Genomic DNA, 26,029 nt, shown 5'->3' with positions numbered 1-26,029 from the left:
TCTACCTTTGCCTCCACCCAGGGTGTTCAGGTTTTGCGCAGAGAGGAGTCAAAAAAACTTAAAACTTCCCATCTGCAGAAATGTAATAATTGTTACTTACAAAGACCACTAAAATCTGCAACTTGTTTTGGTAGTCGAGGAGCACGTGTACAGCGGCGGGAGAGCAAGAGCAGTACCATGGAGTTGGCTGCTGCTTAGTAACCTGTTGATAAGAGAAGTCGGAGCGGCGCCGAGGGCCCCGGTCGGTGACCCGGCGCCGCCGAGGGCCCCGGTCGGTGACAGGCCGTTGCTCTCTCCCCGGTTCCAGCGTGACGTGCCCCCTCGGCGCGGCGGAGAGCCGAAGCGCCACGTTCCCGCCGGAGCGGCCGCGCCACCTGCTGGATGACAGCGTCCTGGAGCCGCCGGGCCCGGCCCGCGCCCGCGCGCCGCGCGCGCCGCTCGCCAACGGCCTTTGCGGAGGTGGGGGCTGCGCGCGGGCGGGAGGGCCCGCTCCTCGTCCCTGGGTACACCCGGGAGTGCGGGGCTGGGGGGTGGCCTGGTCTGGCCTAAAACAGGCCAATTTTGCCTTCAGTGACTTTTCCTTTCAGCTAAGTCTCTTCTAAGCAACTGCGCATCCTGAAACTAACCGCGCGTTTTGCAGACAGCGTCTGCTTCTAGGGCTGATAACGCTCGAAGTTTGTAGTTATCGCTGAGGCACCGGTAGGGATGTTGTGCAGACAGGCTCTGGCTGGCCTTATTCTTAGAGAAACCAAGGTCACTGCTAAATTCCTCCCTGCTTGTGAGTGAAGAGCCTCAGGAGGGTCACACCTGCAGGGAGGAGCAGACAGGGCAGGTGACCCAGAATTGGCCAGCGAGGGTATTCCATCCCATACACGTCATCCTCAGTATAAAGTGGGAGGATCACGGGGGTCTCGCCCCTTCTTGCCCCCTTCTGCTATGGCCGGTGTCCCAAGAGGGCTCTGTCCGTTTTCCTGCTGCCCCCAATCCCGATCCGTGCATCCCTGAACCCAGTTCCTGTCCGTCGCTGGGCCCAGCCTGGGCCTTCCCGGAGCCTGCCCTGCAGTGCCGGTGGGGACGGGACCAACATTGGGGGAGCTTGATCTTGGTTTTCTACATATTTGTATATATTTAATTATTTCCGTTATTATTATTATACTCTTTTTCATTATTATAGATCATTAAAACTGTTTTAACTTTCCAGCCTGTAAGCTTCTCTCCCTTTTCCCTTTCCCTTCCCCTTCTGGGGAGGGGGAGGAGGGTTAATAGAGAGCATCTGCCACGGGTTTAACAGCCGGCCCACCTTAAACCGCGACAGGGGATCGTTAGCTCCTGTGCAGAGACGGGCGCCTTTCACAGAAGAAAGCAGACCAGAACTGCCGCTCAGCTGCCTGGTCAGCTTTATCTCAGCCTTCCCCCGTTACCTAGTGATGGTTTTGGTAAAGGTGGCGTGAAGGAAGATTGTCTGTGTACGTGCTCTGTGTGTGACACAGAGCGTTCGTCAGCTTCCAGCGGGGCAGGGGGGTGAAAGTGCTACTGAAAAGCGGATATGTATTTTGAAGGCTACCTTTTCACAAAGAAAACTTCGATTTTAACGATATATTTTAAAAGATGGGAGAATAGTTTAGCTGTGCTCTCTGAGACTTAAAAAGAAACATAAAATGAACTTGTGAAAGAAGATTATGACAATTACATTATGTTATTATAATTAATAAAATAATAATTATAATAAAACCAAAGTGATCGAGAATCTGTGTTCTAAGCAAGAGAAAGCCAAAGTGACTCAGGCTGTTTCTAGAATACGGTTTACTTGACCAAGGAGAGTTTGACACTGGGATGGTGTTTGAACTTCTGAAAATACAGGCACAGCTCACTGTGTTACACTGAGCATTAGATCAGTCCTGGGCAAATCAAAACTGTGAGCTAAATAGCTGTGCCAGGGAAGGAGGGACAAATTGGGCATGGGCTTGAAGGAGAAATAGGGACCATCATTGTGAATACCATCATATTGATTTGTTATGGCTCCTTACAGCAGCATACAGCTGGCATATCCCCTGTTACAGATGTGCTTGCTTGTTGGAAATAAAAAATGATATAATTTCTAATAACTTTAATCAACTTACAGATGTTGTGGTAGAAATATTATCTTACAAAGTAACTGGATTTTGTGTTCCTGGAGTGCTCAGTTTTTGAGGGAAAAGCAGCATAATGAAAATTAACATGTAGATGTCTGGTATTTAAACACAACAGTAACAATGAATTCGTTCATCGGTGAGATATTATAAATGGGAAGGCTCATGTAAGCCTCTTTCAGTTTTAGATTTTACCATGAACTCTAAAGACTTAAACTTTGAAACATGATTTGAGTAAGCAATTTCCATGGTACTATATAAAGACTATTCTGGTGATCCACATACATTGGCTTTGTATTTTTCCCTTGGGTGGTTTTCTTACTCCTTCTCTGTACTACTTTTTTTCTAGATAGCAGTGAAAGCTCAGAATTTAGTGAGGAGCTGCCGTCAGGGCTTGAAAGGTGAGTTAGTCTTCATGTACACTCACTGAGCACTCTGCAGACTTAGCTAAGAAATTAATCAATGATCCCTAACATAGGTAAGCCCTAAATCAATGGTTATTTTTGTCAAATTACTGATTAGTTAGGAAAAAATGGCAAACTTTTTGAAATAAAGCACTGTAAAGTTATTTGGTTTTCTTCTCATGGACCTGAAAAGATTGGGAAATAGCTCTGTCATGTTTACCAAACCGTAACTGTTGAAGTCTCAGACTAGAATTTCCCTCATCAGGTATTTCCATTCACAAACAGGGGTCGTTTATATGCCACGCTGGGGCCTAACTGGAGGGTACCGATCCGCAGTTCTCCTAGGAGTCGAAGCTGTGTCTACAGGTACAGTTCAGGGTCTGCCTTGCTCAGTGTATGGTGCTAAACTTTCACTTGGGTCTCTACGCTTTCCTAGCGTAATGTATTTTGTATTCAAAAGTATCCTTGAATGACCGTGTCAACTCATGGGAGTCTTCCCCTCCTGCTTGTAAAAATTCCTGTTAATGCTAAAGCAGGGGTATGGCCCATTCAGATTAAATTCCGTTTAGCTATTGATTTAAGTAATTATATCTGGCTTCCATATTGCAGAAAACTATTGTTTACTTTGGGTTATATGACATTACAGAAGTAGGTTTGTCGAGTAGTTCTCATGTTTGCGTTCATTCTTCCTTTTCTGAATCTTTTACCGCTTCTATCAGAAAACTAGAACTGGCGAGGCTACACATTAGTACAAACAAAGCAATTTCATTTAATCGAAGAAGATGCACCTGCCAGTTTGAAGTGCTGCTCTTGCATAGGTGGTGTTGCTGTATATATCGCTTTCACCAGCGTGTGTTTATATGACACCGTCACACTTGTTCATAGACACAATAGTGCTCCTTTCACAGCTGAATGGTACATCATACACATGCCTGTTTCCTTATGTTCGTTGTTAGACGTGATTTTGTTGGCTCTGGCAAACTTCGTTGGCCCTTATAAGATTATCAGGGCTGTGATGACATGGCAATGAGGAAAGGTTAGCAGCAGGTAATTCTGAGACCATCACCCTACCAATCAATCTTTGGTTGTTACATTCTTAATGGCAGTTTACATTTCTAACTTAGGCTGTACTTGGGTTCCTTCAGTTGTAGTACTTTTTCACTGTTGTATGTGGGAAGCTCTGTGTTCTTCCCGAGAAAGGAAAAAAATATTGTAATCACTGTACAATAAATTATTTGGCATTGTTATATAGTTTTCCCACCTTCTTTCCAATTAGCCAAGGTAATTTCCTACATTATTTTTTGATAGCTAAAGTTTATTTTAAGATAAAATTACATTTATGGGGGCTCTTATTGCCAAAATTTTAAGCCATAGGTTTCCAGAAATCCAGATAATTTTTGTAATCTACCAGAATAAAATAGAAAATTGCCTGTTTTCCCTTTGACTTTGGGCCTCAGTATGTATTCTGTTTGGTTTTATTTTTTTCATGTCTAAGCCCCCAGAACAGAACCTTTTGTTGATTTGCTCTTTTTCAAATATCCTGGTTCCTACTTGATATCTAGGTCTGGAAAATACATATTACAGAGCCAAGCGTCAGATGATAAAATATATGTAAGGCAATGCAGGAAAAATATATTTAGAGCTCAATTATATTGCTTGCTTCTTGTCCTTATGTGTCTGCTAAAATACATATGGCAACGTTTTGGCTGTTTTGTCTCTCCAGCCCAACAGGGGCCTGCAGCTGCACATTAGGTAGTTCCACAGGAGTCATTACCATGGAAGGGCCATTAAGAAGAAAAACATTGCTCAAAGAAGGCAAGAAACCTACTGTAAGTTATTCTAATTCTAATTCTTCCTGTGATTCTAATTCAGTAGTGGCTGGTTTAATTTCCAGAATTAGATTGAACCTGCAGCTTGATACCACACAAAACCATGTTCCTTGTTATTATTAATTGTAAAATCATTTTCTGTTCAAAGTTCTAACTGGGTTATAACAAGGTTGTAACCTTTGTATATCATTTAATCTACAGCAGTTTTGCTTCTCCCTGCACTTGCAAGTAATGTCTCTGGGTTGTGCAGCAGAGCAAGAGTAAGCAGCATGCATTTCTGTGAGGGCAGAAATTTAGTATCGTGGTGAAATGGGAAGGCTGCAGGCGTCCACCCGTAGCACCAAAGTCATGGTAATTCATACTTAACCTAAATTCACAGGTTTCACGTGGTTCTGGTCCTACACATTTGGTAATTCTTTGTTTTCTATAGAGTTCATTGATATTTTTTATGTGCAACCCTCCTGTTCAGCGCTAAAAGATTTGAAGAATTGCAGAGATGTCATCTCAATAAATTTTATTGAGCAAATGCAGAAATCTAAGATCTGTCCAGTAGAAGGCAGCACACTATTTTGCTGTGAAGCAGTCAGTCCTGATATTTGTATGAGATACCCAAGTAACATGGATTGTATTCACAGCCAGCCATCCACATTTAGGTAGCTGGGCTGATTTACACCGGGAGACACTCTTTATCTAACTCTCCATTCCTTGCTTCTGAAATTAACTTTGACAGCACTTGGATTTGCTTGTGAATAGATTTTTGAAATGTCAGAGTTTTTCCTAATTTTTTTCCTTTCTGATTCAGCTCTCCTCATGGACTAGATACTGGGTTATGCTTTCAGGATCAACTCTTCTGTACTTTGGAGCAAAATCTTTAAGAGGCACTGAAAGAAAACATGTAAGCTTTAAATTTGTTCTAAACCCAAAAATTGCTTATTCATAAGCAGATCTGGAAGGGTGTTTGAAGTATACTTGCTGTTCCAGTCTAAGTCATATGTCTGCACAACTTTTACAGTCAAAAGTTAATCCCTAGTACAGTCTCAGCTGTGACTGACTTGTCTGTTTCTTCCAGTATAAATCTACACCTGGTAAAAAAGTCTCCATTGTGGGCTGGATGGTGGCACTGCCTGACGACCCTGAGCATCCTGATATTTTCCAGCTAAATAACCCTGACAAAGGTAGATGTTGCAGGATGGACATTGTCTGCATTATATTTCTGTGACAGGAAGTAGATTAATCTTTGTTCACGAGTTTGTAAATTACAGAACTTGCAGTGGCACTCATTTAAAAGACTGAAGAGGGAGACTTTCAATACAGAATTTTCAAGGGAGCGTACAAATGAAATTGAATGTATTTCTACAATATGCTGTGGTGCCTGCACAGGTATTGCTGTATCTTGACAGTTACTGTAAGTTTTGCAGAAATTGCCCAACCGGTGTGAGATTGCTGCATGTCCATGTGCCCACACACCCTGATCTCCAAGTTTCTGAAGAGGTTGCTTAAAATTGGTCAATATCGAATCTTGACTTACACTGAGGCCAATTAAAATATTATGAAAATTCTTCAAACATCAAACCATTTACCAAAAAAACACTTTTACATAATTATTAATTACTTTTTAATAACTTTGAAGTGCCATAACTCTTCTGCCTTGATTAAACTTCAAAAATGTCAAAAGATCAGAAAGCCCCTGAAGTTATTTTGCACTTTGAGTGGTTAAATAAAGGTTTTTAAGGCTTCCTTCACTTTTCACATTTTCAACTTTGGTGCTGGACATGGGTTTGCATCTACTGTGCGAAGTGCATCTCTTGGGTATTGATTAAAATGCACAAAGTATTTGATTGCAAGAAACAACATACGAAACAACGAGGCTTAGAGGAAACTCACAATAGGACATTGAAGAAGACGAAGTTCACACATATCAAAAACATTCATGAGAAGTTTGGCAGTAACCACAACAGTCTTAATGAGAAGAAAGCCAGGAGTAAATTAGATGTGACCTAAGTGGTCGTTTCTGTGGCTATAATTTGGCTTCTTTGCCTGTACACTCCTTTTAGCTTTGCAGGCCACATATGTTCTCATACTCCCTTCACCCAAGGATTGTTGGATAACATGCCTCATCACATGGTCTCGTCTCTGTTACATGAACAACATTCTGTTTGAGCATCTGAGATGCAAATTAATTTGGAGTTTGGCTTCTGCACAGAAATCAGAATCCCTTGAAACTACCTGTCGGTCTGCAATGTTAGAGCCTTTTCTTATTTTTGTAGGCAATGTTTACAAGTTCCAGACTGGTTCAAGGTTTCATGCAATATTATGGCATAAGCATTTGGATGATGCATGTAAAAGCAACAAGCCTCAGGTAAGGTTGTGAAGCTTATTTCTACCCACTTTTTCATATTTTCCAGAAAATCCTTACTAGAAAAGATACCACATTCCAATCTGTGTGCACACACAGTCCTGGGGGGGGGCAGACATAATTCCTCATTTTGTACATTGATCCAATTTTTCAATAGGAGGAATAAAAATTATTTAAAACTACAGAATTCCCACCAAATCAGGATTTGTGCAGGTCTAGCTATAGGTTTGGTTATCTTAACAGCATATTAACCTCTACGCTCACTGCTTCGAGTGAGGTAACCCCATTTCTACTTCAAAAGGGGCTTTCTGATGGACAAAGGAAGCAAACATGCTCGCATTTACTCCACTGACTGGGTCTGTAAGTGCCATTGAAGAGAGCGTCCTGTAAAATGCTATGTTTGTCCTTTATATAGCAGCCTCATTCTTCTCTTGAGGAAAATGTTGATTCTTAAAAGGATTTCCAAAGGTTATATTGATAGGATGCTGATCCATATAGAACCTAAAACAGGATGCAGCTTGAGAATCTTCTTTACGCACATGCATCCTCCCCCGTGCATACTGATAAGTTCTTAGAATACTTTGGCTGGATCTGGTCCATGAAGAGGAAAATCATTTGAGTCTTTATCTTTCCTTTCAGTTATGGGGTTAGCCCTCTTTTGGGCCTCTTTGGGACTGATTACGCTTTTTCACATCGGGTAATAAATGATTAGCCCACTCTGTTCTGTAACCTTGCAATTTCCCAATGCTGTAATAGGCTCAGGAGCATTATACTGCTGAATAATTTACGCTCTCTTCCAGGTACCTGCTAATCTAATGTCATTCGAATAATTTGCTTTCCAACCTGGTGCGACTTCCAAGTGCCAAACTGAAGAAACAGGCTATTGTTCTCTACGGAGGAAGAGGAGAATGATTTTTCTGACATGAGCCAGCCACAAATATTTCAGCACTTTCCTATGTAACTTGAAAGTGATTCTGACACAGCTTTTAAACGCAGAAAGTGAATGTTGTCCTTAGGACCAGACATAGTCTCATGCACTGAGTGAAAGCAGACAAGTTAGATGGACAGAAGATTAATCCTGACTCCTGCAGGATTCTAGAGCCCTCAACTTTTTGTGGTCAGAGACTGCCATGAACTGATGTTTGACCACAAACCGCGCATCGGATCTTCTGCCTATTCTTTTTTAAACAGTTCTTTTTATTTTTAAGCTGCTTTGTGTGACTGAAGAATATTTGGCCCATGTTGGGTTTCAGTTCTTTCTAATGCACAGAATGATTTGACAGTGTTAACTTGCTGCAAAGTGTCAATTAGAATAGAAAATTGTGGAACAACATTTTTATAATCTAAGTGCACTGAGTTGCTTGGCAATGTGGCTGCCTCAGATTTTGTATCAAATCTCTGGACAATTCTGCTGTTCACATTTGAGCTATTTGGGAAAAATGTATTTTGGCACAGGACAGTTGGTTTTCTTTTCATTCAGTTATGTTACAATGACATATAGATTTAAGGATGTTTAATTTCATGTTGTGCTAAAGGTTGTCTTTATTCTCTTACTAGGGGCATAGTTGCTTACAAGTTTGTTTTTTTCTTCAGTCTGAATGTTGTTCATCTTAATCCCTTGGTACAGGGAAGCAGGTAGTCAGACATTGTGTATCACACAGCCCTGGCTCCTCAGAGTGGTTCCATATCATTGTTTCTGTTCTGTCTTTCTGTGGATGACTCAGCTCCACTCAATTCCAGTACACGATGCATGTTTATGACATATCGGACTGGCACATGGTACTGCTATCAGGAAATCATGTTGGCAATGAAAGATAGGCAAGACTGTCTGACAGAGGAGCAAGTGCAAAGAAGCCTCCCCTCCCGTGTCCAGAGAACAACAAAAAAAAGAATGTAAGTGACCCTTCTCCTCTGAAAGAACTCTCCCTGCATCCATAGCTGTGTCCCTGCTGTGCCCTAGCACTCCTGGGATCAGAGTTTTTTTCTGTTCCCATGCTAAGTTCAGCAGTCTTTCTGTTTGAAACTCTTTTGCCATAGGGCATCAGTATTCAGACTTCATTGATCACCGGAAAACCTCTTCTGAGTTTCATAAGATAGCATAGAGGAGAAATGTGCAAGCCAACCTCTAGCTCACAAACCATGAAAAAGATGGAAGTCAGTTTAATTGAACAGAGCCTGTATTAGAACAAGCTCCCTGGCATTAGGAGTATTTATTCTGTGGACTTGCATGATTTTCTAAATTTTTATTTTGAAACTTCTCTAACAACAACAAAAAAATACTTGTATTGTTAAATGTAGGTCAGCTGTAACTTTTGTATTATTTTAAGTGTTCGTGTTACAACCCTGAGAATGAAGCCTAATACATACCAGCTTTTCAAGAAAAATCCTGACCACAGCTGCATTTAGATCCTGGGACATGTGAAAGTGTATGTACAGTTGACAGAGTTTCTTTGATAGCTCAGGAGTTGTGTGAAAATAATGGTAATGCATAATATATTTACAGTACATTTTTTTTCTCCTTTTTTGCTGAATTAAGACTAATTTGAACTAGGAAAAACATCAGTATCTGCGGGGGCCAAGCATCCAGTGCCATTAGAGACAGTGCAGAAGCTTTTGAGTGTGGTAAAATCCTGCCACCAGTAACTGACTTCAGACTGTTAGAAGATGATATAATCTGAATTATTCTGCACCGGTGGACTTTTGTGATTAGTTATCAGTGAGAGTATTCATGAAGATGCCATTTTAATGAATGTGCCACCTATGACCATGTGTATTGTGTGTTATTCCCATTCATAGGGTTTGAACCATGTGCAGAACGGTGACCAAAATGATGACACACTAACCAAAACGGAACTGTTCAAGGCAAGAGGCTTTTTTTGAAGTTACTTTACTAGTAGCCCTTTCCCCTTAAAAGGGAATTACCTGGTCTCTCTTAAATATAAGCTAGATTTTAAATGGAGCACTTATTGGCATGAAATGTTTGAATTCCCTCACACTGCTATCATTTGAATGGAAAAAGCATTATATAGAAGAAAGATGAACATAGCAAATAATAGTTTTACAAAATAGTCAGGTAAACATCTTTTCAGTGTAGCACAATTGTGAAATCGCTGCACAATATAAAAAAATTCAGAATGATGGCAGTGTAAGAATATTATTAAAATATCTTAAACCAATTTTAAATGAGTGTAAGTATTAAACAGTTTGTAGCTGCTGATCTGAGTTTTTATGCTGTCATTTGGTACCATTTGCTGTCATCTGGTACTTTGAATTAAAAGCTGCTATTGAAATACAACATATTGCATATCAGTACTGATTAATACATCATTTTCACAAAAATGTCACAAACCATACAAGTTTTCATCCATCAAATAGAATAACTGCAATATTTGTGTAAAAATAAACATCTCAGAATTACTGTTTTCAGAATTGTGAAGATATAAAATGTATGTAGACGATATTATTAATTTATTAATGTGCAATTTTTATGTAATCCAGTGCCAAAATGCATGTTTTTCCAAATAGCACTAAAATGAGGCAAAGAAAGTAGTTTTCAAATTGCAACTTGTCACATTATAATGTAAACCAATTTCAATATTTTGGTTTGTTTTGTGTGAAAACTGTTGCACTATTTTTGGCTGTATTTTCCAGCAGTCCACTGCATGCCATTTGTGTAAGGATTCTTTCTATAATTCCTGTGAACTGTCTCACCCATAATAACCCTGGCGTTGGAATCTAGGTTTTTGGCAAAGTATTTTGTTACCTCAGTCTTGTATCAAGTTGCTGTATTTTTCAGTTTGTTACATTGATAATGATTGTTTCACTAATTAAATACTTTAATGTAAAAAAAGTTTGTTTACTTCAACAGCAATTGCATTTGGTTGTAAGTTTAAAAATGTGCAGAGTATGCATGCTGTTAACAATAAAATATTCTCAAAAAGAATAGTAGAGGTACAGAAGGAACATTTTTAGCTCAAAGGCAGCAAGCATGTTTTATTTGTGAATGAATGGTATATACGGTTGAACAGACTTTATAGTCCACAGTGTGTAGCCATTTAGTAGTATAAATACAACAGAATCCAAATTTCTAACAGAAAATTGAAAAACCCTCCAAATTTGCAGTTCTTTCAAGTGGGATTTGGAAAGTCCAAAGAAGTAGAGACGAACCTATCCTATTATTTTCCTAAGAAATGTATTTTATCACTGCCAAACTTGCATGCTGACTTGGATAGCAAGGTAAATTTCTTTGCACTTGCCATTAAACTCTATTTACACACTTGGATTCTCAACTCCACCTGCTGAAATCAACAGGAAAAAATACTTCATCCACCAATAAAATGATCTGCCTTGCACTACACAGTATATCAGTGTAGACATGTGTAATAATATCTTCTGGTATTAAAATCTGAAATTTCCTTTCCGATTTCAGTGATGAAATCAAGGTTCAGTCAGAACCTTGAAACGCTGAGCACAGCTGAGAGGGATAGCTTAGCAATCAGATGCTTGGTAGAACCTTCTCTTGGAAAGATCAACGTGGAAATGTTGACCAGTGTCCATCTTCTTTGGTAACTTCTCTTCTTACATGTATCATTTTTCTCTTGATCTCCATGTGTAAGAAATCAGGAAAGGAAGGCAAGAGACTGGTGTGGATGAGTCAAGACATGCTGGTCAAACTAAAGGGCGAGAAGGAAATGCACAGGCAGTGGAAGCAGGGACAGGTATCCTGGAAAGAGCATAGGGACATTGCCTGGTTGTGTGGAGACCTCCTTGCGGCCTTCCAATACTTAGAGGGGGCTTATAAGAAAGATGGGGACAGACTTTTCAATAGGGCCTGTAACGATAGGACAAGAGGTAATGGCTTTGAACTAAAAAAAGGTAGATTCAGACTAGGTATAAGGAAGAAACACTGGCACAGGTTGCCCAGGGAGGTTGTAGATGCCCCGTCCCTGGAAACATTCAAGGTCAGGTTGGCCGGGGCTCTGAGCAACCTGCTCTAGTTGAGGGTGTCCCTGCTCACTGCAGGGAGGGTTGGACTAGATGACCTTTAAAGGTCCCTGCCAACCCAAACCATCCTACAATTCCCCATTCAAGGTAAGTAAGTTCCACATTATGACTGGCAAAGAAGGTGCTTTAATTTCTGCAGAAACATAATTTCAGGAACAGTTGCATGAAAGAGAACTTAAATGTTACCTAATGTGAAGGTGAGAGCAAAACAAGCTCATATAAAATGGTTACTTTTAGAAACTAAAAAGAAAGCACATATCCCTTTCCTGAAACTGACTCTTTTTCCTGTTGTCCCCCAGAAACAGGAAGACTGTTTCAAGACTTTTTTACTGCTTTGTAGTCTTGGAAATCACTTAGACCTACACAATTTTCTTCCAGGGTTATGTCCAGTGTTTCATTGTAAGTATTTTATAAAGGAAGCATCAATAAGTGTCTCTTTCATCTACCAAATGGTTCTTTTTGCTGATAGCATCAGTTTAAATAGGAAAATTGATTGGAATTCCTCTCCTCCCATAGGCAACAGGACAGAAAATAAACAAAGCGAGCACGTTAGGAAGGAAGTGCACCAATCACTGTATTCCGGATTGTATTACTGTTATAGAGGCAAATTGCAGGGGAGAAAGAGGACTACTGTCTGCATTGCAGTATTTCACTGTAAGGTAACATGCATTTGTGATACAACACCCAGAGTACTGAAGAGCTCATTAAATGTGTATTATGTCCAGGCTTCTTGTTTTGTAACCTCGGAGAGAAAAAACAAAATGAAATCTTTAATAAGTTTGTTCCTACTTTAGATGTCAGGCTGTGCTAGGTATGTAAGCGATGGCACTGGTAAATCACATTTGTTTTTCTTCTGAAATCAGTAATGGTTGTTGTGGTATTCCCATAGCTGTGATCTATTACTATGAACATTTGTTTATCAAATTCTGAAAATATACCAGACCTTTCCTTAGGAGGAGTGTAAAGAAAAAAGTAAAGAAGTCAAAGTTTATGTGTCTCAGTAGACCTCAGATACGAGAGCAAGTCAGATAAGCATATTAGGAAGGATGAAAACACCCATTTTGCGTCAACTAAAACACAGTTGTGCATAAGAAAGTGCAGATAGTAATGAATTGGAGGAAGTATCCTTTATACTTCTGGACTTTGTAGCCGTGCTCCTACTGCCAGAAATCAGCTTTTCAGCTTTAAGGAAGAGTAGATTGTGTTTCAAGTGATTACTTGCTTCAGATGATCCATGCTTTGAATTTGCAAGCGTGATGTAACTGAATATAAAGCAAACAAGCAAGGTCAGAAAACAGATTTGTTCTAGTGTATGTATAGAGAAAAGTCTATCCAATTCTGCAAAATAAAAAAGTAAACAACCAGCTAGATAAATTATTTTACATATGATTTCTTAATTGATACCACTATCTTAATAAAATTATAAATGTAATTTTTGAACATATAGGAACTCCTTAGAACCCTGGAAACACTGGAAGTTAGTTATAGCAAAATGGTTACCATTTCTTGTAATAATATAAAACTATTGATGTGAACCTGTTTGACATGAACACAGTGAACATATGCCTTGTCTTTTAGAGGGTAATGTCATACTCTTTCATGGAGCAAAACACCAAAAAAAATGGAAAGCAAGGGAAGGGGCCACTAGCTGGTGCAGAAATGAGTAGGTGAAGATTCAAACAAACAAACGAAAAAAAACAAAAACAAAACCACACACTTCCTTTTAGATTACAGGACGTTCTTGGCTGCTTTCAGAAGTCCAACTAGTCCTGTCTGCGTTGTTTAGTAATGCACTTGTTTTAATTCTTTCAACAATTGGGAGAGGGAATAGTTTTTATTTCCCCTACCAGCCTCAAAGAGGGTACATTTGTAACTGCTGAGGAGACCTGATCTTCAGATCCTGAGGGTGAGTGCAGGTACTGAGTTATGGAAGTTATTTAGTCATTAAAAAGACCATTTTTGCAGCCATTTTTTGGATCACCCTGTGAAGCTGAGCACCTTCTATGCTCTATCTGAGAGTTAATATAGTATACTGGTTTGAGTGGATTGTTTTTTTTCTACAGAAGCATCACAGTTACTGAACTGCTCCACAACCAGAGAGAGGTTCCTAGGTCCTAGAGCAACACAAACAAGGATGTTCGCTTTATAGTTCAGATTTGTAATTAATTTTTAAAGAACTAACATGCGATGACAAGGAAAGTAAGGTAACATGCAATTAAATTCCTCTTTCAGTAATTAAGTTTCTGGAGCAGTCTCCAGCTAGAAGAGGATAGTGGTTGCTCACCTTTAACAAAACAGGTCGAGCAGATTCATACAGTTGTTCTGAATTTGTATCATGGGAACAATGCAGTTGCCTTCCCCCAAGATCAGAGGCAGGAGCTGCTAGTGTTAATAAAAGCCCTACGGGCAGCAGAGAGACTGTTCTCAGCACAGCACAGCCTGACCTGAGGCTGCCCTTGGCACTGCTCTTGTCTTAATGCCCAGCCTGATTCCGTGCTCATGTCATCTCTTACGGCCGTGCGCCATCTCCAGCGGTGCAAAAGACTGTGAATCCAATGGGATAATTACATTCAATTAGCAGTAAAATAGGAAATGTCAGGAGGAGATCTAGCAATTCCTGAGCAGTGAATGTGCTCATTAACCGTGAGGGGAAGCATCTGTGGAGCATCTGTGGCTATCCAGGTCCTCAGACATCTTTTCAGATCAAGCTGCCTCTGTCTTGCTGCCCTCTGTGTGCTCTGAGGAGGCAAAGAAAGGGGAGATCTTTTAATGTCAGAGCAACCAACTTCTGGACCAACCCCTGACTCATGGCTACTGTATGGCAGGAGCACATTTCGTCCAGTCAAATGTTTCACTTCGGAGTGAGGACAACACAGCACACCGTGACATCATCAAAGGCAGGAAACAAAAAAAGGATTGGTGCTAAGGTAGGGATTGTATGACCCAGGGTGAACTCAGATGGTGGCTGATTAAGCAAAGGCTGTTGGTTAATACTTAAGATCACTCTATAAAACTGGGATCATCCTAATGGTGGTTGAAACCAGCATGCTGATACCTTCCCATTTCCCCTGCAGCTATGTAAGCTTGCTGAGCTTCTGTCTCAGTGATGAATTGTTTTAGGACAGATATACCTTCACTGTAACCCCTTAGCACTGTGATATACAGGCAGGCTAGATGAAGGGGTTTGCAAACTGATTTTTTTTCCCCCTAATTCTTCTGTGTCTAAAATGTTGTTTCAGTAGTTAGAGAAGATTGGATTTGGGCTTGTGTGAATTTTGTTCTATTAAATGCTTGTGATTTTATTTATGTCTGTTGAGATTTATTTAATTTTTGCTGTTACTTAGATTTCTGATGGTAGCTGGTTCCCTAGATAGTTTTGTTTCTGTTTAACCTTTACAACATAAGAGAGGCTGGTATTTGTACTTCTTTTTTTTTTTTTTCCATTTTTTTTCCTGCCTCATTTTGTTTTCTTATAGAGCTGAAGGTCAAAAAAAAAAATAATTTGCTTTTCTCTGTTTCTTTTTCCTTACCATTCAATGAGTGTTATGCTGTATAGATTGAGCTTTATTATTGGACAAGGATTTTTTTAACCCAAAATTCTGGTGCAAAAGTATGGCAAAGTGGTAGCACAGTCCTTGCCTTACTAAATCTTGGGAACCTGTTAAGTTTTCAGCTGGTGATAACCACATGTGGAAGATCACAGAAATCCTGTTCTGGTTCTTAAAAAAAAAAAAAAAAAAAAAGTTCTGCCAGTCCTGTACCCATTGTTAGAACGTGGACAATAACAGTGTCTGGGTGAAAAGCAAACTTGGTGTTGCCTGATAGCCTATCTTCTTTAGTGACTGGGCTCAGCTGCCATCTAAGCAGCAGCAAGAAATCCTGTACCTGCCATTAGGCACTCTTCAAACTACAAGATAATTCTCTCTTGTCCTGTTATCTGGTGCACAACTGAAGCTTTGCAGGAAACTGAAGAGTTTTTTTCAACTCTTTATCTTTGTTACATAAATTATTAATGAGAGTGTATCTTAATGTTAAAGGTATATTGTGGTCAAGCGTTTTGTAAATTTTTGTAATGGTAGCAGGAGTTTTAGATAATGTATAGCAGCATTCCAAGGTGGTTCAGGTGTTATATCAAAAAACTATTGGACAAAACCAAACCAGAAACAGCAAGGCAAAACGAGAAATGAGGCAAGCAATGCGTTTGTGGGTACATGCATGGCTTTTAGTCAGGTTTCTTTGCTTGACCTTTCAACTCTTCAGCATCCATATATTACTCATGTTTGAAAGTGTAAGGAACATGTGTATACTGCGAGACAAGAATGTGGTCTGTAGCAAGTGTATTCTGTGCAGATTACAGTTCCAATATCCATATATATTCTCTGGTTACACAGATCCACGCTGATGCATGGTCTTAATACACCATAGGTTAAGGTTACTTTGCAGTGTCTTGTATATTTTGCAGTTTATAACAGGACTTTACGCTGCTGGTTGCATTTATTTTAAGTCTCTAGCATGGTGGCCTGCTAAAGCAATGGGGTATTTTTTTTTCCCTGTATATATTTATGGAAAGGGAGAGGTGATGGGGGGCACGCACAGACAGTGAATACAATACACACCCGTGCTTACGCCCAACTGCCAACCTTGGCATGCACTATGAGGAGCATAGGGCTCCATCAGCCCTACAGAGATCACCAAGTGATGGTTATCTCTGAGTTTAAAACTTTTCTAAATTTGATGAATTTTTTAACTGGGAAAAGGGGGAATGGGAAAAGAAAGGGCCCTAACAGGGTTGTGGTGGTGGTTGGTTTTTTTCCTCCTCCAGTTATTATTTGGTAAATCTTTCTCATGAGCTAATTTCTTTGCCTGTGCTTTAAGGTAGATGGGCCAAGTGATTCCTTTGTGTCTTTAAGTGAGCCCTTTAGTCTCCCTTCCTACCTGTCTCTGAACTTGATTGTTTCTCTCTTACCTTTTACTAAGCAGAATAAACAGAAATGCTCAGTGAACTTCCAGTGTATTTCAGAATGTTTTTAATGTGTTCAAACATTCCTCTCTCTCTAGTTAATTAACAATTAATGTAGCCACCAAGGAAAGCTGTGCCAGGAAAGAGGGACATATCGGTACAAAGTCCAACTGACAATGGCCTGGTTCCTTCTGCCAGTTGTTTACACAAAGTCACAAAGGATCAGATGGAGAGAAATGCCTCTTGCTGACTCCCAGCCTTCCTTCAGCTCAGTAATCTCCTGACATCACCATAGGGGCCAGGAGAAGAGACCTCCTAGAATGGACATTTCACTGAAGAAACTGGAAGTCAAGTGTAAGAATAAAAGTTTGGAGTCACCTCCATCTCTGAGGTGAACACAGTTCCTTTAGAAAAGAAGAGCACTCCAGGGATGAGCACAAGCCCTTTGGAAAATCCATAGTGCCCAGGGCAAATTGATGCAGCTCTGGTGTTGTGGTACACTTCTATGACAGCAAATGTGAAGCCTTAAAGGTGAAAGACTTTTTTTTGAATAATTTTTTTGTTTGTGACGGTGTTGGTGGTTTTGGGGGGTTTTTTAAAGTAACTGGCCTGTATGATGAGCATATATGTTGAGTGCTTGTACCTCAGTTAAAAAGGAAGTACCTTTTTAAAGCATTCTGTCAGGACCCTGTGGGCACTAATTGCCCTAATGGCCTGACCAGCCCCTCCTGGGCCCCCCACGCTCCTGTCTGTGGGCCCAGGAGCCCATTTAAGCCCAGCTCTGGGCCCTCAGCCCCAGCCTGAGCTATGCCCTGAGAGGCTCAGGCCTGTGCCCCACAGACCCTGTGGATCCAGCCCCTGACCAGCAGACTGGCCTCTTGGCTTCCGTCCTGCCTTGCCCCCGTGGACCTGCCCAGCAGCCCCTGGACCTGCCCTGACCCTTCCCATGGACTGGACGGGTGGTCTGGACTGGGGGTTGAACCTGGCTGTGGTGCCAAGCGGGGCCAGCCCTGCTCGCCCCACTCAGGTACTGGGGGAGCGGGCCCTGGCTGCTGATGCCCTGGCCCCGCCGGTGTCTTCTCCCGTCAGGCCCCAGCTGCTCGTGGCTTGCAGAGCTACCAGCCCTGGCTGCCCTGACATGTTCTGGGTGATCGTCTCTATGCTGAGAAACGGAGGCTGCCCTGAATTCTAGACCCAGTTTGTGCCTTTTCTGAAGGGGAAAAAAAAAGGAGGAGGAGGGAAGCAGGAATGTGTGTTTCCCCCTAGCGAAAATACTAAACGCTTCTGAAACTGCACAGTGGCATAGGAGGATTTTGCAAGAACAGACGTGTGGGGAGATAGGATGAGGAAAGAGTGGGCTCCTGTTCTGTACAGGAAGAGAAAACAATGACAGAATGGTGATAAGACGTTGCTTAACTATCTGAAACAGGTTGTTTAGCAAGAAATATCACACTTTTTTGTTTAAATAAAAGGCAAGAAGAATACCAGAGAAAAAAGATGAGAATGAAGCTTCTGCCCAGCTGTGTTACTTCATTATCTTGATAATTTTGTACGATACAAGTATAAACTAATTTCACTTTTGTTTCTGTCAAGTTTTCCTCTCTAGTTCATATGTATTGGTTGCAGCCACCAAAGAAGAATGTGCCGCTAGTGTTATAAAGTCCACTGCCATTATTACCTAAAGAACTTGTACTACAATTAAATAAAGCACACAAGAAGTGCAAGGTGGTGTAAAACACAACAGAGTGGATAAGATAGAGCCAACTATTTAACTTCCTTTTGAATTATGGAAATGCAAATTATTAGTGTAGGGAAATTGCTAAAATTTGATTATTAGGAAAACACAGTTGGCAGCCAAATTTAAGTGACAAAATTCTGTTTAATATTAATCTTGTGCACAGGAAAGCCACAGACAGCTAGTTAAAATTGTCTTAGTGCAGACTTTTCTAGTTCTCACACTAAAACCAGGAGACTTGTTGAGATTTTAAGATTTCCAGTCAGGTGGCTACAGTGTTTGCCTGAAAGTTCTCTAGAAGTGTCTGTGTGTACACTGCAGCCCTTGCTGCTCAAGTGCTTAACAACCTGAATCAACTCGGGAAGAAAAAAGTGAAGACAACTGTAGTGCTTTTAGGGTGGGGTCTCTCTTGAGGTTAGTCTACTGAAGATTATAATCAGTATTAGATAGCTGTAGTATTAGTCACTCTAAACCTTTTTGAAAAAAACAAACAAAAATTTAGAACCTTACCTAAAGCTCTTATAACCTATGCATTTCGCAGTAACCAGGAAACAAAATGATATTTATTGGTGTGGTTTTGAAAACTTTTTTTTCTGTAAATGAGAAATTCACAAATCCTGATAGTTTCTTAGTGACATTTATTGCTTATGCGGCTGAGCAGTAACAACAAGCTGAATACAGGGAAGATTTTACTGCATTGCTAACTAAACACTTTAAGTCCACCACTTTTTCCAGGAGTTAGCAATTTGTTTGCATCAACTCACGTGCACAGGCTTACACAGGCTAACCACTTAAAACTTCCCTGTTACAGTCTGTCTACCTAGCGCCTGAACAATCTCCGGGACCAGAATGACAGCCTCTGCCCTGCTGAGCATTGAGTAGGATGTACTGCAGCTACTGTACAGGCTTCTCTCTCAGAAGCTCTAAACAGGCAATTCGTGACCTGCCACTTTCAATAACAATGCCTGCAGTTATAACAATAGCATTCAGATAAAATGAATGGGTTACTGGCAGCCTTCTTCAACCTTTGAAAAGCTTTATAATGAAAGGTATGATCCAAGTCAGAGCTTTAAAACTGCTTTCTGAGAAGAGTCAACTGGCAGTTGCTTTTCTGTGTTACAGTTCACATCAATACAAGGCGTGTTAATGAGAAGAGATAAGCGAGTCAGAAAAGCTTATGTGCTTGTTACTTCCTCCCCTTCCTCGCCCCTCAGCTGACTTCTTTTGACGTGAAAGGCAAGCATAAATTCAGACTCCTTTTGGAAATAACTCCAGTAAGGTCTTAATAAATAATATTTTTTAGAATTCAAGGAAATTCAACAACATACATGTTCGAAAATGTTGACCTAGTTGTTCAGCTGACAAAGTGCGCTGTTAAAAAGGATCAAAATTTCTAATATTGAACTGAGCTAAGTCAATGTGTGGTAAAGGGAAATGGATATTAGTCATGTAATAAACTGTTCTGCTTGGTATCAGAGTTACTGATGGATTCCTGAGGCTAGCTTAGTTGTTGTTATCTTGTTTTACTTGAAAAAAAATGTGTATAAAGATTTGCTAACATTACTGTTGCATGGAGACTCATTACCTAAAGGACACAACCGCGTAACACAAGCAGCCTCACTTCAGGCAAGAGCAGCGGTGGACAGTTCTGATTGCTTTACTCCTAGACAATGTTGAAGAACTTTTGAGGTAAGTGAAAACTGCATATTTCTTCTGTTGATTTTTATTTATTTTTGCATGACTGTGCTGACACATGCTGGTAGAGAAACAAGCAAACATAAATGACAGTAAAAATTGTTGGGGAATTTTTATTGTTCCCATTGAGATGAATTAAGCACATGTTTGTGCTTAATTATAGAGAGATTTAATGAACAATGCATTGGACAAAGTCCCACCGCCATAAGCAGTTCTACAAGGAGTCTGCAAAGATGTGACACGAGCCAATTCCCTATATACACTTGCACGAGCACCGATCCTGTGAGTGTCGTCATGGGCTCCTCAGCCCAGCATTGAGTCCATCCCCCCAGTGCCAGCTCTGCTGTCCAAAGGTGGCTCCTAAGCACTCTTAACACGTCAGATCGATCGTTACATGACAGTTACTGCGGCATTTCTTATCTTATCAGCACGGGAGAGTTTTCTCCCTTACACGGAGTCATTCTGTTTCTTGCCCTCCATGCCAAATGGTTCCTTTGTCACGAATTACCATTGCTGAGTAGTTACAATTTGAATTTCCCCTTCAATATCCTTCAGCTGTAATCAAGCCACCTCTGCAATTTCCCTTTTTCCCCTCTCAGACAGCTGAAGTTGTGTGTCTTTTCATAGAAATAAAAGTTATTTAAAACAAAAATTGCAAGCACTACACTCCCATTAAAAGAAAGGGAGAGTTTTTCTCTCTAAATAGCTGATAAAGCAAGCAAATCCAGTTTGCCCCCCAAAAATAAACTGTTCTATTCTTTTGCATGTCTCCCCACCCAGTCTACTCCTGCCGTTTAAGTTAGTGTTTATGTTAGCTATTAATACAGCTCCACCAGCCAATCAAGTGTTGACTCAAGTTATATCCACCTACTATTTCAAACACCTGCTGTGGTAGATTAAAGGTTGATGTGATGAAATACTAAGTTTTATTTTCTGGTTTCACAACTGTGCACACAATTGCTGTGTTGATTTTTGTGTCATTATAAAGTGAAAGAGATAATCTTAAAAGGACTAAGCTTACCCGAAAGCTCCTCTGAAAAACACAATAGGCTATTTAAGATTAGACTTTTGAAACACATTAGGTTGCAGTTGATCTAGTGGGAAGTATTTAAATCCTGATCTAGACAAATCTCCAAGAACATACACACAGACACCATAAATAGAGGAAAATGATCATCTTTCATTTTCCCAGTTAACAAATACGACTGTTGAGAGGCTGAGATGGTACAAACGTTAATTGAAGAATGTATCATTCAGTTAAGTCAAAGTTGTTTATCTGAGAAAATGACAGAACAGAAAGCAAAATGATTTGCCGTACAGGAAGCTAACCAAGTCACGGGATTTCCCACAGACGGTCAAAAGTGCTAGTATAATTGTAGAGGAAGCAGATGTTGGGGAACAAGCAAGGTTGCAAGGTCTCTCATTTCAGTGGGAGCGTAAGGCAGAATTGGAGCACTGGAAAGCATGAAGTGCTAGACAAAGAGGCTTGAAACTGTGAGTAAATACACTATCGTTTGATTCCTCTTATGTTCAGGAGGACATGATTTTGCGCATTCTGGGAAAATATCAAGGCTGCACATAACAAACGTGGACTCCATTATTTTCTCTTTACGTAACAACTGAAAAATGCTGAGGTGTTGTCTATTCCAGGCAAAATGGGTGACCATGTTTTATAAAGCTTCACTAAAACAGTTATTAAAAGCAAGGCTCTTGTTTTGTGTGAATAAGTTTCCTGAACTTTGTTGATCTAACATACCTTGCAGTAAAACATCGTCTTCCGGTTTCTTCTCTGTACTGCAAGTGGTATGAACCTAAACAGGCAGAGAAGGTCCAGAGTTGCTAACATATTTTAAACCCCTCTTTTAAAGAGGAGGGATATTTTTCTGTTTCAGAGCACACAAAGTATTTTCTTCAGTAACAGAGACCGTAGTGATATCAGACACAGTGAAACAGTAGAAATTGCTCAACATTGGAATGTCATCTTACATGAAGTGAGGCTTTGCCAACATATGTTCGTTTGAACAAAGGACAGTACAAAGCAGTACAGTAAGTATCTCATAATAACTCCACAAGTATAATCCTTTTTCAGAATGACAGTGGCTATTTCTGGTCAGAAATTATTGGTCTGACAATAGTTAAGATGCTGCATTTTTTTAATTATCCCATCCCAGTTAGAAAAAGAGAAACTTAGTGTTTTTAGTCACCTCGTTCAGTGGACATCAGCTAACGGTTGCAGCCTGTAGATTCCAAAAGAGGTGAGACAAGCTTGAACCCAAAATCATATTTCATATTTAGGAACTGATGCCATCCCTTTCTTGCAAAATTCATGGATTAACTAATCTCCCTTTGAGCAGGTCAAGATGAAAGACAGAAATGGGATGAAGGTTAGCAACCACTGAAGGTTTCCAGAAACTAAAAAATTATTTGAAAACAGTAGGTTATTTAAACAGATGATATAGATCTCTATGTATCTCTATGGTTTTTATAGACTTCTTCATGTAAAGGGGACTTACTTGTTTCTTTATTGTCCCTGTTTGTAAAGTTTTACTCACAGTCACCGTTCATGCCCTAGGAGGCATGAGGTTTCTAATAAGAATGCTAGTTTATTTTTTTCCAGCTCAAGTGGTTAATAATACTTTTGGCATGCTAAAACTACTCATTGTTAGTCTAAAAATAAGCTATTAGGATGAATTTGCGTCACCCAAATTGGGTAACATACGCATACAAAAATTGTGAAGAGAACTGATAATCAACATTTTGTTTGCACGTAGTTAAAAATGGACAACAGATTGTTTCACCTAGAAGACTTGAGATGCAAGGGAACATACGAGTGAACTTCCTGCTTTGTGTAACTTGCACATAAAACTAAGATGGAGACTACTGTGCAGAGGCATATACAGGAATTGCTCTCTTTTAACATTGGCTAGAAAGTACTTGTGTTCCAAAAGGAAGAGGGGGTAAATGAGAATACTTGCCATGAGTGGATTTTAACACCAGGTCTTTATTGCAGGAAGAGACTACTAGTTTTCTAATATTTCTTAAATCTTAAAAATGCAATTTTCATGTAGATTTCCCAAGCCTAATTTAACAGGAAATTTTTAAGGTGTATTGCTGCCTGGTGTAACACTGACAGTTGAAAACATATTTCACCAGAACAGTCTAATGATTTTTGCACTTAGCATCTGTACTAAAAAAAAACAAACCTGGACCCTATATTTCTGTAAATAAACGTGACAGACATTAATGATGAGGAACTTTATTAGTGCTTTGTTTCATCTCACCCTTTAGTAAATTTCTTCCTTCTCTTATGCAGTACATCATCCTCTCCAGAAAAGTTTGTATCAGGATTCTCTGATTTTCTCTACCTTCCTCAGTCACTTTGTTGTTCTCTTGGATGGGAAGACTGGACCCATAAACTACTTTTACAACTTCATTGAAGCTCCTGCCCTCTGTCCTTATTATGTGCCTCTCGATCTTCAGACCTACTCCCATCTCTGCAAAGAATTTTGTTGATTTCTTCCAAGAGAACACTGACAGCTAAATCCCACCTCTAAAGTGGGGAGAGAGGGGGAAAAAAAAAAAGAAAATAAAAGCAATTGTGGATAAAAAACAAGAACTAGAACTTGAACATAGAAATTTTACTATGTTGTTGTTGGCATCTTTTTCTTTTGTGGTTTTTTTTTTCCCCTTAAGCTTTCTGTAAGCATTTTTGAATCCCACTTCCCAATTAACACTCATGAAAAAAAAAACACTTCACTCTAAAATACTTTCTCTTAGTTTTCTAATGGACAGTATGTTAGTAACTGTAAATGGTTTCCAATCCAAAAATAGGAAAAACAATAAGTACTTGAAGAACTTTGGTGCAAGTTGATAACTGATGATGCAGCCCTACTTTTCTATATACTGTCATATTTCCCATGCAAATATCACTTGCAAGGTCCTGCTTAGCTACTAGTGAGCTAATGACAAAATGCTTATTTGAATTTTATTGGTTAATTGAGGAGGCAATATTAGAAGTATTTAAAGCAGATGAGGAGACATCTTCTGCAGATGTGAGTAAGTGAGTAGCTTTAAACTTTAAACTTTGTGAACTTTGAATCAGAAAAACAATTCTGCACATGCAGTTAGTGAAAAACCCACATTCTTTATCTTTTGGTATTCTGAGAAGCTTGTAAAACTGTAGAGTTATACTTTTCCCTCTTCTTCCTATAAAAGGTTCTGTGAACATGACAATTTGCAGAGAGCATCATGTTCTTCAAATATAACAAAGTTCGGGATGAGGAGGTATAAGAGAATCAGTTTTTTCCAAACCTGTATGACAAGTCAGGTCTTCCTACTGAAGTCTGAAGTATTAAAACAGTAACTATTGTGTTTAAGAGAATACAGTTCAATACAAAAGGTTACTTCTTCTTGGCAAATGACTGAAAGTGTGCTTTTTTGTGTGTGTTTTGTTTTAGAAAAAGTTAATAGAAGACAGCGTAAAGGTCTGTTAGGTTCCAAATAGTGAAATTCAGCAATGACACACTGTGGAAGAAAACACGTTTGTGCTGTTGTTACATGTATTCTTGTTTTTGCAAGCATTTTAATCTGCTCCTGGAAAGATCCTGAGCTACAGAATAACATAACTAGAAAAATCTTCCCCCAGGCAACAACTGCCAGTCCATCAGGTCAGCTTTGTAGGGGAAAACCTGCTCAAAATGTAATAACACCATTAAAAGATAACAGAACTTTTATTATATCCCCATACTTTGATGACAGAGAAAGCAAAGTCACTCGTGTGATCGGGATTGTTCACCATGAAGATGTAAAGCAACTATACTGCTGGTTCTGCTGTCAGCCCGATGGAAAGATATATGTATCAAAAGCAAAAATTGATGTTCACTCAGATAGATTTGGATTCCCTTACGGTGCAACAGATATAGTTTGCTTGGAACCCGAAAACTGCGATCCAACGCATGTATCAATTCATCAGTCCCCACATGGAAATATTGACCAGCTGCCAAGGTTTGAAATTAAAAACCGCAAGGCTGAGACCTTTTCTGTTGACTTCACTGTATGCATCTCTGCCATGTTTGGAAATTACAACAACGTCCTGCAGTTTATACAGAGTGTGGAAATGTACAAGATTCTTGGGGTGCAGAAAGTGGTGATCTATAAGAACAACTGCAGCCACCTGATGGAGAAAGTCTTGAGGTTTTATATGGAAGAAGGAACTGTAGAGGTAATTCCCTGGCCAATAAACTCACACCTCAAGGTCTCTTCTAGATGGCACTTTTCTATGGATGCAAAAGACATCGGCTACTATGGACAAATCACAGCTCTAAATGACTGTATATACCGTAACATGCAGAGGAGCAAGTTTGTGGTTCTTAATGATGCTGATGAAATAATTCTTCCCCTTAAGCACCCAGACTGGAAAACAATGATGGACAGTCTTCAGGAGCAAAACCCAGGGACTGGCGTTTTCCTCTTTGAGAACCACATCTTCCCAAAAACGGTATCTACTCACGTGTTCAACATTTCATCCTGGGATACTGTGCCAGGTGTTAACATATTACAGCACGTTCACAGAGAGCCTGACAGGAAAGAGCTTTTCAATCCCAGGAAAATGATAATTGATCCACGAAAGGTGATTCAGACTTCAGTCCACTCTGTCCTACGCGCTTATGGGAACAGTGTGAATGTTCCCATGGATGTTGCCCTCATTTATCACTGTCGGGTGCCCCGTCAAGGAAACCTCCCAAGGGAATCCCTCATCAGGGACACAACACTGTGGAGATATAACTCATCATTAATCATGAATGTTAACAAGGTGCTATATCAAACCGTACTGTAAGCTCAAAAGTGAAAGCTTGGCTATAAGGAGAGAAGGTGGGGACCTACCCGCATCGTGGGGAGGCAGAGGATATCATTTAAA

At 40.0% G+C, this 26,029-nt stretch overlaps 2 protein-coding genes across 6 annotated transcripts in view; both read left to right on the top strand.

Moving 5' to 3' along the window:
* The window catches only part of RALGPS1 (Ral GEF with PH domain and SH3 binding motif 1), an 82,307-nt gene extending 71,249 nt beyond the window's left edge, over nt 1-11,058 (top strand). For 3 of the 5 annotated variants that reach the window (XM_068413715.1, XM_068413713.1, XM_068413714.1), the window contains 8 exons: nt 308-459; nt 2,479-2,530; nt 2,819-2,899; nt 4,257-4,362; nt 5,165-5,257; nt 5,432-5,537; nt 6,630-6,721; nt 7,519-11,058. In XM_068413715.1, the coding sequence (XP_068269816.1) occupies nt 308-459; nt 2,479-2,530; nt 2,819-2,899; nt 4,257-4,362; nt 5,165-5,257; nt 5,432-5,537; nt 6,630-6,721; nt 7,519-7,548 (712 nt within the window). In that variant the 3' untranslated portion in view covers nt 7,549-11,058. The other 2 variants (XM_068413718.1, XM_068413716.1) reach the window with 2 other exon arrangements.
* Nucleotides 11,059-21,513: 10,455 nt separating this feature from the next.
* Nucleotides 21,514-25,951, top strand: LOC137670956 (uncharacterized). The gene is made up of 3 exons (XM_068414149.1): nt 21,514-21,606; nt 21,981-22,158; nt 24,570-25,951. Exon 3 carries the CDS (start codon nt 24,629-24,631, stop codon nt 25,946-25,948), a length of 1,320 nt encoding a protein of 439 aa, XP_068270250.1. The 5' UTR covers nt 21,514-21,606; nt 21,981-22,158; nt 24,570-24,628; the 3' UTR covers nt 25,949-25,951.
* Nucleotides 25,952-26,029: the final 78 nt, after the last annotated feature.

The sequence above is a fragment of the Nyctibius grandis genome, chromosome 16 (assembly GCF_013368605.1).
Source record: "Nyctibius grandis isolate bNycGra1 chromosome 16, bNycGra1.pri, whole genome shotgun sequence".
NCBI lineage: Eukaryota > Metazoa > Chordata > Aves > Nyctibiiformes > Nyctibiidae > Nyctibius > Nyctibius grandis.
The sequence above is the reverse complement of the archived record's forward strand: the minus strand, read 5'-3'. Positions and strand labels throughout refer to the sequence as shown.

Excerpts from the sequence above, each read along its gene's own strand:
- LOC137670956 (XM_068414149.1), top strand. The coding sequence starts at position 24,629 with ATGACACACTGTGGAAGAAAACACGTTTGTGCTGTTGTTACATGTATT.